General features: G+C 40.3%; 2 protein-coding genes across 2 annotated transcripts; one reads left to right on the top strand and one right to left on the bottom strand.

Annotated features, from left to right (window-relative positions):
• Positions 1–2476: 2476 nt before the first annotated feature.
• Positions 2477–4024, top strand: LOC146449446 (5-hydroxytryptamine receptor 1F-like). Its single transcript, XM_085101259.1, has one exon. The coding sequence runs from the start codon at positions 2608–2610 to the stop codon at positions 3886–3888; it is 1281 nt and encodes a 426-aa protein (XP_084957385.1). The 5' UTR covers positions 2477–2607; the 3' UTR covers positions 3889–4024.
• Positions 4025–5983: 1959 nt separating this feature from the next.
• On the bottom strand, positions 5984–7241 carry LOC146449445 (histamine H2 receptor-like). The gene has a single exon (XM_085101260.1). It carries the CDS (start codon positions 7102–7104, stop codon positions 6133–6135), a length of 972 nt encoding a protein of 323 aa, XP_084957386.1. The 5' UTR covers positions 7105–7241; the 3' UTR covers positions 5984–6132.
• Between the last annotated feature and the right edge of the window lie 5037 nt (positions 7242–12278).

The raw sequence follows: 12278 nt of genomic DNA, 5'->3' as shown, positions 1-12278 counted from the left end.
CTTTAGGATTTCATCCACAGACTCAAAAGTTAGAATCACCTTGTACAGCATGATAAACAGCACCGCAGGAAAGTACTGCTCAGTAGCTTTCATTTGAATGGTCACACTTTAGGATTTAATCCACAGACTCAAAAGTTAGAATCACCTTGTACAGCATGATAAACAGTACCATAGGAAAGTTCTGCTCAGTAGCTTTCATTTGAATTGTCAGACTTTAGGATTGCAACCACAGGCTCAAAAGTTAGAATCACATTGTACAGCATAATGAGCAGTACCACAGGAAAGTTCTGCCTAGTAGCTTTCATTTGAATGGTTACACTTTGCGATCTACATGAAGACTCAAAAGACTAATTTTCATTTGATAAAAATCGCTGAAAATTTTTATTTTTTTATTTTTTATTTTTAGTATTATTATTTCCAAGGATTGATGTTCCTTTTGTCCGCGCGTTTTTTCGATACCTTACATATCTTCGAGGAAAAACATCAGTTTTCATCTTTGCGGAAGAGCTTTTGCGATTTGATTTTAAATTTTTTCTCTGACTTCCTTGAACATCAGCGCAAGCAATTTGCGCAATCTTTGCAAAGAAAAAAAAAACAGAATACAACAAATTAATTTTGAGGTCCCTTGTACTAATCCTGGTTGAATGTTATCGTCAGATTTAATGCAAATATTGAGTTGAAATATGTCATGTCCACTACATTTGCCCGTTTAGCTTATCTTTCCATTTTGCCCGAAATGAAGGACCAAGCGAATACACCTGTTTATCAGCTGATTTGCTTTCATGTAGCTTAGCGTTCAAAATTTCTTAATCCCCACCCGCCGTCTTTTAATGTCTGCTATCTTAAAGTGTTTTTAAGTATGAAATTTTCTCCCTTTGTCAACCCGAGACCCTTCATTTTAAAATTTGGTGTTTGTTTTTTGAAGAGCAGTTCTCAATGTTGGCAGTTAGAGTTCTTTTCCTTTCGAGTGAATACCTAGATTTAAAAAATTATTTTCCCCTTACGAAAAGCAAGTATCATTCTGGAGTACATTGATAATCATTTGAAGGGAATTAAATGATTTTATCCAAAAATGAAAGTTTTTCAAAGTACTCGCATGTTATTAAATAAATTCATTAGTAACATGTCATTATCGAAGTAATTTAAATTTCCAAATCCGCTTTTCTTGTTCAACTAAGACGAAATTTGCTTACAAAAACTAATTTTCACACTTTTCTTTGAGCTTTCATATCCTCTCATTTAAATGATGGAAATGTAAAACCCCGTGATAGGAGGAAAATAATTTTTTCGGGAAATTGCAGTATTAAGTTCCACCTCAAAATCTATATTTGATATCGTTGTTTGAATTTTTTCACGAAAAAAGAAATAATGTGAATGGCTTTGAAAATCAAAATATCTTCAAAAATCCCCTTCATTTAATGAAGTACCTTCATTTTTTTCTAACTAAAATGCAATAGTGATGTTTTCGAGTGCGTCCGACACTTTTCTCAGGAAACTCAGCCCTTGCGTGCAATTATAAAGACGAGAGAGGTGAATATATCAATTTTCCGATAATCTTCCTATTTCCTCCTCAAGCTTGTGAATGCTTTTTGTGTTACTCTGCATTGTACTGGCAGGTGAAAGGCATGAGTTTGACAGTTGACATTTTGCTATATGCCATTTACGATGAAAGATATTCCCTTGAATGAAATCAGACACGTTACTGAAATGGTTGTCAAACGCTTTTTTCTCGCAGAGAAAACAATGTTCGGTTGCGAGATTTTCTTCAGTATATGGAACAGCGTGGAAAAACGGTGATTTGCTAGTTTCACCGGAGGGTTATGTTAGCTTTGATCAAATTTGATGAAAATTGGATTTAAGAAGCATTTAAATTTCAAAGTCACCACTTACGACCGTTCCGCGAGCGTGGAAATCGTTAACGAGAAGGAAGCAAGCGTGTTCACGAGGAGAGTTGATCCGAGATTTGTACGCCTTCTCTGACAAATATAACAGATCTACGGACACCTCGCTACAGCTGAAAGTTCACACGAAACGCTCAACTGCAAGAACAGACTCAGTCAACTCACCTCTTCGCCATTAAACTCCTGGGCGAAGAACAAAGCCGAAAAACAATTACTCGACAGGAATGTAGTTAGTTTACAAAGGAACCGCTGCAGCTTTTATTAATTTATTACTCAGAATTGAAAAGATTTTCCCTGTTCTTGACAAAATTACTTTTGAGTGTTAGAAGGTGTCTGTTTATTTATTTGCGGCAAACAAATAGAAAACTACATATAACCTTGCCAGAGTCATCGTTGTGGCCAACGGCGGTGAGAAAGCTTTCATTTTATCGGTTAAAAATCGGTTCCTTTGCACAAAAGAAACTACAAGATCCTTTGAGAAGTAGCGCGCTTGTCGCTCGTTCTTTGCGGTGTTTGTTTATACAGCTGAAGACTTATAGATAGAATCAACATCAAGCTTTGTTCATCCCAACTTAAACGCTGTAAAGAACATTTTTCGCCGAGATCTTCAAAAGCGACCGGTATAATTAAACTGGTCGTCAAGGAATAGAATATTGCCTTGAAAATTGCTTGAAGATTCCACACAAGCAACGAAACAGGAAACAAAATGCAAGCAGCAAACCATTCAGATCTCTCCTTTGCTCCAACATCGCGGTCGATCGGAACCGAAGCAGACCCGAATCTATCCGAAGATGTCGCGATCTCGGCAATCCCGTTGGCGTTTTTGATCGTGTTTACAATCTTTGGTAACGTGCTGGTTTGTGCTGCGTTTTACCTTTGCCGAGATCTTCGGACTGTAACGAACTACTTCGTGGTCTCACTTGCTGTGGCCGACTTGTTAGTCGGGTTTGTGTGTATGCCCTTTTGGTTTACGTACATCATCAAACAACGGCCAAATCATCAACAAGATTTCGAGTTGTACACTCTGTGGATTTGCCTTGACATTGTGAGCGGAACGTCCTCGATAATGAATCTGGTTGCAATCAGCGTTGATCGCTTCTATGCTATAACGTCTCCTTTTAATTACCACATAAAACTGACCAAGAAGCGTGCGCTTTTGTGCATTGTTTTGGTCTGGTTGTACTCCATCGCGGTGGCGAGCTTGCGGATTTTAAGGCGTGGAAATTGGTACGCATATTTCGTAGCTGGTGCCAGCTTTTTCCTGCCTTTGCCAATTCTTGTTTATTCTTATGCAAGAATTTTTCGCGTTGCTCACAAACAAGGATTAAAAATGGGAGGAGGTAGTCGTGGTCACGTGGTGCACGAGATATCGGAAGTTGAAAATGATCAGAAAAACGGCGAAGCTGGAGAAACGGACGTTTTTGTGAACGCCAAACCAAGAGTCTCTTATAGCGTGGCTTCCCGGAACTCTTACAATTCGGCACCTCGGAATTCCTCAAACGCAAGCCGTGGGTTCATCTTTCATAAAGTGCGCCCGCGATTGAACAGTCAAAGTTCCGTGCGCCAGATGCGTCGTGTACTGCACACTGATTTGAAGGCTGCTAAGACGCTTGCTATTGTGATGGGTGCTTTTATCGCTTGTTGGTCTCCGTATATCATAACTATGATCATTTCAAATTCATGTGGTTTCAGCTGCATAACCCTGCAAGTTGCTACAGCTATGAAGTGGTTGCATTACTCCAATTCAGCGGTAAACCCAATTATTTACACGCTCCTCAATCGGCACTTCCGAGCGGCGTTCCGAAGGATTCTCTGTCGTTACGTGTCGGGCCGAAGATTCTCGTACGTTGGTCGGTTGTTGTCGCTCAGCACTCCTCGAAGTAGCAGCCGTAGCAGCGGAGGAAACACTGTGGGTGACTTGAGCAAAGCTCATTCAAAAACTGAGATGGAAATTCTTGTTTGTACTGAAATCGTTACTGTAGTGTAGCGCGTTAGAGACTCATTGATTATGCGCTTACTCTGATCTTCCTTTTACTAAACTCTGTAATAGAATCAATAATTTCGTGCTTCATGCTCTAACCAATCAGATCAAACATCCTGTTTTTAAGCCAATCAATCGTGATTTGAAGTGCATGCCTTTTCCCGTGCTTGCCACCGGATGATTTGTTTTCCCGCTCTTAGCACCGGTTGATATATTTCCCGCGCTTGGCACCAGTTGCATTTTTTCCCGCCCTTGGCTCCGAGCTCTTTTACTTCGCCTTGAGTTTTGATTGGTCCATTGCATTGCAGGCCAGATATTATTACGACAATATTTCGAAAACCTCTCTAAGTGGAGGAGTGATTAAGATCAAATTTCTTCTTACAAAATGCACATACTATCAAGGACATAATTCATGATAATTTTTAATTGACAGTCATATACTAGGTGATGCTGCCCTGGCCGTCAATGTGGAATTATTTGCTATCCAGAAGATAAAATTTTGTACACTAATTCACTTTGCTAGTTTCAAAGTTATGCATACAACATTGTAAACAAAACGTTTGCTGATGATTCGAGGAGTTATCCACATTTTGGATAGAGTCATCCGCGCCGTTCGAACAACTAGGGCGAGGTGGAGAAGCAAATTCTAAATTCTTTAGATTATTGCTAAAGTAACGCATGGTTAATAAGAAAAATCAAGATTTGAACGCTTAAACAACTTTTATTGTACTGGATAAAGTGTCTTATTTGATTGCACTGCAACGTCATACAAGCTTAGATGTAGTTTAGAGGGTTAGTTTCTAAAGAGACTGTGGTGCTTCGTCTTTGGGGGAGTGAGAACGAATATATGATTTAGGTTGGGTTCGATTGACCGTATTCCGGAATAATAATAAGCGGAATAGCTGTTAAATTTCTCTTTTTAAGAAATCTAGGAGGCCAATTCTGCAAATTATCGCTGACACATGAGAACTTAAGAGCGGTCTCGTACTCCAGTAACTCCTAAAACCTTTTGTGAAGGATTTCTTGTCATCGTTGTATGTATTCCTATTCCCGCGGAATAGGGTCAATCGACCGTACCTTAAATCATCAGAGTTGATGAAGGTAATAGACCCTTTTCCAAAATGGCGGCCGAGAATTCAAATAAGTTAAATTAAAAACGCATACCAGCACTAGAAAGAGCACTTTTACTTTAGTAACCCTGCAAAGTTTCAGCATATTAGTTGTTATGTCAGCTGAGAAAATGTAAGTTGAAAAATGAAAAATTTACAGACGTTTGTTTGACTGGGGGTATGACGTATACCCCCAGTCATACAAACGTCTGTAAATTTGTCAAATTTCATCTTACATTTCCTAAGCTGATATAACACCTAATATGCTGAAACTTTGCAAGGTTACTAAAGTAAAGGTAACACCAATCACGTGTAACACCAATCTCGTCCAGTTGAAGATCATATCTGATGGTTGGTTTTTCCTTTCTTAATTATTTAAGTCCACGTTCTTGAATGTGAACCCCACTCTCTATAACTCTGCTCTTGTACATCCCACCATGTTAAACATAAACCTGCTTTATTACAATAATGCTTTACAATCTTTCACTGTGGTATATCACAAGTTCCCACTATTTTGAGCGTTTTATCATGACCTGGAATGCGGGATTCAACTTCAGTACAGTTAAGTGTTGAGTGCAAAGCTCAAGTGAGCATCAATATGGCAGGTTTCTCACAACGCGGGCAACAATTAGACTGTAGGTTACTGGTGAATGAAGGAAAGATTAGGCCATCTGAATGCTAGCAGATGTGCGTTCACTGATTACATAGAACGTGAGAGCGAATTAGTCTCAGACTAATGCCCCAGTCACACCAAGGCCTAAACACGTTTAAAAGCTGTTTAGTTAAACACAGTTGAAAATTCATAAAAACTGCTTTTCGGATTTTTGTCGACTACAGACTTGGCACAAATGAAAGCGTAAGTTAAAGTTTACTTGAATCCTATGTCAAAGCCAATGGATCAGCTTTCTGTTACCAATTTTCATTTTGTTAAACATGGTTTAATTGAACATGTTTTGTTGGTGTGAATGGAGCTTTAGATTCACACTTTTTAGGTATAGACAGACAGGAGACATCTTTTTTCCCACAAGCTGGACGGCATACCGAACCAAAGCCAGTGAGGAAAAAGAAACATAAACTTGCTTGCAATGTCGCCTCCGACATGATACCGACCTCGAAAATTTCAGTTTTCAAAACGAGCTTTTTAGAGATTTGTTAAGTCGATCGGGTTCACCGAAGTCGAAGGTTGCCTCGTTGTTATGTTATGCGCATGCGTTATTCCCCTATTTACCACTCTCCTAAGCACATCCTTAAACGCGGCCCTAAAGTTTCTGTTCAGACAGCTGTAGATAAGCGGGTTTAGCGCCGAGTTACCGTAGTGTAACCACTTAATCATGGCCAAAACTTTGTTGTGCAACTTGCACGTATTACAGTACACAAACAATAATGTGGTCACAAAGAATGGGCACCAACAAACCACAAACGCACCGATCACAATGCTTAATGTGCGAGCGGCTTTAACGTCGCGTTTAAAGTTCTCGGTGACGCTCCTACGAGATATCGATTGGTGCGACTGTACACGACGAATACTTCGGGCGTGCGCCAAGGCGACATGGAATATCCGAGAGTAGGCGAGCATCATGATCAATAGAGGAACGAAGAACGAAGCCAGGGAGACAAACAGCGCGTAGCTTGGCCATTTGAGCGGGTTTATGGCCGCGATAATTACAGAATAAATCCAGATGAAAGCAATCCCGAACGCGATTCGGTTCCGCGTGACTATGATTGGATAGCGGAGTGGATGATTGACAGCCAGGAAGCGGTCAAGGCTGATGAACGCGAGGTTCATAATTGAAGCTGTGCCACAGATAATATCAAAACAAAGCCATGCCTTGTAAATGGTTGGGAACTGCACCGGGTTAGGTTTACCTGTAAGGTTGACCGACAGCCATATTGGCATTGAGACAAGACCAACTAGAATGTCAGTCACCGCAAGGCTGATTATAAAGGCGCTAGTAAAGTTCTGAAGGCGTTTAGAAATAACACAGGCCAGACATACCAGAGTGTTTCCGAATACTGCGATGATGATTGTAATGACGAGGAAGACGTTTGATGCTATGAAAGAAAGATTGTGTTGGCTACCGGACATTTCGTGGGAGGTGTTTGTGTGGTTCATTTTATGCTCAAGACTTGTTGTTGTTGTTGTTGTTGTTGTGGCTGGGGGTTGTTGTTACTGCTATTCAGTTGACGATTAGCAATGCCTGTCCAACAGAAAAGTTGCTTCAAGCAGTCTAGCGTGTAGAAAGCCTGCCAGTGACCCTGTAATAGGAAAATAAATATCAGAAGAATTAATACTTACACCAGGAGCAGGACTTACGCTTTTCCGGTATTGTTCGGACAAAGACAAGTGACGTAGCTACGAAAAGGAGCCCGAGTGCCGTGAAAGGAGTGGATTACGGACAAGTTTTCGGCCCGCCCCGTTTCCAGGGTCCCTCTTCTTGGGGACGGGAAGTAGAAAGACCCTGGGAATGAGGTGATTTCGGTCCTACCGGCTCGTTTTGACGGGACCGTCACTCAAACGTTTCCCATACACAGATACAAAATCTGGCCGTCGTAGGCCGGGATTGATAAGGGGAATTATGGAGAAGGTGAGGTTTCCACAATAGCGTCATTTAGATTCGCCACAAGCGAACCTCGATCACGCGGTCCAGGAAGCGAGGTTGGTCACAAGTCGACTTTTAGAGGCTGGCCTACCAAAGTTGTTGCAGACGATCCTACAAAGAAACCAACCTGTGAGAAGATGATCAAGGCCGGGTGGGACTCCCTTTTGTAATAAGCTCAATTGCCATTCCGGCGCTTTTACTTTCCAGAGTCTAACCTTAGAATCGCGTTCATCATCTAATGTGGTTCTACCTTTTGTATCTGTGGATAAAATCTTAGAGTGTGACCATTCAAATGAAGGCACTCGGTTTCATTTGAATGGTCACACTTTATGATTCTATCCACAGACTCAAAACAGAGAACCACATCAGACGATGAACGCGATTCAAAGGTTCGACTCTGGAAAGTAAATGCGCCGGAATATGAAGCGCAGACCAAATAAGTCGCAAGATATCACAAATTTGGAAATATACACTTGTGAGACGCAATTTGAGATAAACTCATTTCGATTCCAGCATTGAGCAATGTCGCCAAACAAAAGACAACAATTGTGAGAGGAACTTGTGTCTACTGGTCAGCCAAACGATGCTGGACAAGCGCTAACTTACGCACGATTTTAGCGTGATCACAGCTCAGTAAACGCAAGCCATTGGAAATAAGCGTAGTTCCTTGCGAACCTCAACCGGTCATTTACAACTTGTGACTACGTTTTGGCAAAATCATTGATCGTAAGAAAAAGCTGTGGCTTCTGCATTCTAGGACACAAAAAACACATCTGAAATCTTCCGTTATTACCTGGCAATCGCTGGCATTAACGAAAGAGGCCAAAGAACCTTCCCTTAATACGAAAACGAACTTACGTTTGATTCGCGCAAAGGCTTCCCCGAAGGAATACAAACTGAAACAATCTTTCTGAAGATGGCGATTAGTTGCGCAACGTTTCCAAGGTGCCTTGAAATGTTTCGGTAAATCTCTTGCAGCTATTGCACCGCACCAACCCCGTTCCTTCAAGCCAACGGACTAACTTAACACTTAGTAGCTAATGTTTTTGACACACTGAAGTTAGCTTGTACGTGCGGTGACTGAATTGGCCCAACCCAGCTCTCGTTTAAAACTGATTTTTCTGACCGAAATCCGATCCTGGGAATGCAAATATCCCACACATCTGTTAAAAAACGTTTTAACTACAAAGTGCAGTAAAGTAGTTTAATTTGCCGTTATCGCGGCACCTCCGTGGATTAAATCAAACAATTTGTAGGCGATGCTTTGTGGTTTTTATTTTTGAAGAAGTGATAAGATCCTCCCCTGACCTTGCTCGAGGTTTTAGTGCACTTTTACATATAAAAAAAGCCAAACCTTTCACGTACTCCACTGATCCATTTGTGTTCTAGATTAACTAAATACTCTCTTCGAAAAAATTAATGTTAAACCGATTGGAACTCGTATAAATTCACATCTACCATTCAACCTAACAATAAATTAATTCTCTTTTTTTTTTTTCTGATCCATTCAAGTAACGAATATGCCTTTAAAATGTTTGAAATGTTTAATTTGGATTCATCCACAAACACAGACATAACACTATTTTACTGATGCCGGTTCCAAGGATTGATAACAGAATTATCGGTTCTGAAAGACGTTTTTCCGCACACAATTTTCCTCGTATGATTCAGTGATATGTGTACTTCTATTAAAATGAAAGGGAAAATCCATTTCCGGGCGTTAAAATTTGGGGGCAAAAATAAACATCAAGGTGAAAACTTGATTGAACTTTCAAAGAACCGGATAAGACACGAATGTCAATACGCAGCTTCATTTACAATGACGCTGAGAAATGAAAAAGGTTATGGTAATGTTAAACCGTTGCTTCCTGTCTAAGGCAAAATAATTCACCCCTAAATTTCATTTGAAAAGGCAATTGCAGAAAGTACTTAAAATATTCCCACAGAAAAGTTTGGGGACAGCAGAGCTAAGTGTCGCCCTAAGCATTTTTTTGTGTGTGTGTGAGGCTGGGGCCCGTTTCTCGAAAGACCCGGTAACTTACCAATTATCGGGCCCGGTAAGTTTCCGGGACTTTCATGAAAAGGGGCCCTGGACGGCAAATCTGGAAGCCTCGGGTATATTCAAGGCGAACCAAAATTTTTATCTCCCTACTTCATACCTAAAACATAAAATATATCCTTTACGTTTGTAATCCAAAACGGCAAAAATCCATACTTATTTCAGTTCAGTAACTTGACACAAAATGTATATATGATATTGTCGACCAACACAGTCAAAAATCGATATCCTAGGAGACTCCTTGGATGTTAGTGGACATGACTGTATAGCGTATGAAGGGTCTAAAGGAACTTCCCTTGGTGTCCCCGCCCAATCCTCCTCCCTCCCCCCTCCCCCCCCCCCCTCCCCGTCCCCAGCGCTAGACTCGACTCGGGGATCAATTCAGTGTATTGATGTTGTAAGAAATTGTTGTTTAAATAGAGTTTTTGTTTTCTCAAACATGTTCAAATTGACTTTTTATTGTCAGTTTGCGTCACTGATGACCAATATTTGTTTGTATTTCATTCGATCGTTGTTTTAATTGAGTTACACGAAGGAGAATGAGAGACTTGGAAGTAACATTTGCTCTTCGAAACTAAAGTAATTTTTTGGAAAAGACGGCAAACCTCGAGTTTGCCTGCCATTAAGTTCTCCATCTGGGGTCTAACGTTAGACGTATTTGGGTTTATATATTGCTCGCACCCTCGCGCGAGACTGACCCAATTGGAGAACTTGCTTGTGGCTAACCTCACGTTTGCAGTGTCGGTGTTTCAGACTGAAGTGCTATTCATTTTCATCGTTTGTGTTTCTTTGTTATTCCTATCTTTTTTCGCCCCATTATGGCGCCATCAAAAGATAAAAAGAAAATCATGTTTACAGAATTTCGCAGGTTTCCTATAAATGATCGATCTAAGTAATCATAGAGTTTGACTTCTAGTTGTGGTTACGTACGTAGGTTTTTACTGAAAACCTCGCAATCATCAGGGAAAAGTAAACTCAAAAGGTATTAAATTTTCCGAACCAAGAGCCCATGATGACCCAAACCTGTCATTATTGTTTAATGCACTCGACATAAACATTTCAATCGAGAATTAAAACTCGATCAGTAAACTTTACTTGACAAGTAGCGTGTCAAGGTGATGTCATGATCAAAGCTGACCTAGGAAAACTCTTCCCAGAGGTGATGCTACACCAGACAATTTTTAACGACAGTTTTTAACCCCAACATAGCGCACAGGTAACTTTGAACGAAACATTTTGTTGCGGCAAAGTGTTGAGTGGTTTTGAAGACAGGTTAAAAACTTGCATTGTATTGCCGCAACACAAGTGCTTCGTTAAAAGTTGATCTCGCGCCGTTATACGATAACAACTTTTAAGGCAACATTTGAGTTAAAAATCATCCCATGTAAAGCTTACATCATTTGCCTCTGGATGACTTAAACTCTCTCGACAGGGATTAAATTTCGAGCTTTCAAAATTCTCGCCCCCCTCTTTTCACGATTCTAAGGGACAACATTTTCCTTCAACTCTCAGAGAAACAGTTTTGCGGTACAAGTTGCAAATTTGCAGAAAGAAGAAGCGACCATGCTGCGATTTCTACGTTAGCCTACGAATGGTCCCTTCATGACTTAGTAAGCTAGTAAAACGAAAATTTCCTGCTACAGGACACGCACGTAGGAGACAGTTTCTGCGCATGCTCAGGTAATCTCCTTGCTTTACCATCGCTAGCCCTGAGAAAAATCACGAGAAACCGTCGTAGTCTATTTTTACATGGAAACATAAAATTTGCTGCACACGTAGTTTCGGCCTTTGCAGCACAAAATAATAATTTGCTGGGCGATAAATTGGAGGAAAAGTTGCTTGGAAAATTTTCGTCACTTTTTTTTTCAGTAGTGAAAATCACAAAATGAAAACTACAACAATAATTGTCAATGACCTACCCAGATACCACTCGTAATGGTACTGAAAAGGTGAGCTCGACCATCGCAATTCCGTTATGAGATAAACTTGTATCAGCGAGAAAGGAGCTTGGAGGCGAGTGCAGCACGGTGTGCAAGGTGTCATGGGAAGGAATTTGGGCTGCTGTCTTCCCATCGAACTCTGCCCACCTACTGTATTCTTAGTATTTAGTCTCTCCTCAACTAAGAATGGAGTAACAAACGACACATCGACTTGGGGAACAGTTACCGTCGTCACATTCTCGTCCCCAGTGCCTCCTGTCCCTAAGAGGACGATATCGTCTAATTCCAGTAAACAAGGTTTAACTCTTTCTTACGATGCACTACGCTCAAAAGTTTGTTACGATATTTACAACTTCCTGCAACTGGTTCATTTTTTCTTCACGATATTTGCTAATTCCAACAATATGTTCAGTTCAACTGTTTTCACGATTAACTTTAGCGATAGGTTAACCTGTTTCTCACGATATTTAGTAATTTAAGCAATATCTACTAATTCCAGCAATAAGTTCAACTGTTTCTTACAATTTTTACTAATTATAGCAATAGCCTTAACTCTTTCTTACGATAGTTACCTATTCCAGTAGTAAGTTCAACTCTTTATATTCTTACAATATTTACTAATTCTAGAAAGAGATTTAACTATTTAACTATTTCTTACGATATTTACTAAAAGCAATCGTTTGATTTA

The sequence above is a fragment of the Pavona decussata genome, unplaced genomic scaffold (genome assembly GCF_977016875.1).
Source record: "Pavona decussata unplaced genomic scaffold, jaPavDecu1.1 SCAFFOLD_602, whole genome shotgun sequence".
NCBI classification, from domain to species: Eukaryota; Metazoa; Cnidaria; class Anthozoa; order Scleractinia; family Agariciidae; genus Pavona; species Pavona decussata.
This window is presented reverse-complemented; position numbering and strand designations above follow the sequence as displayed.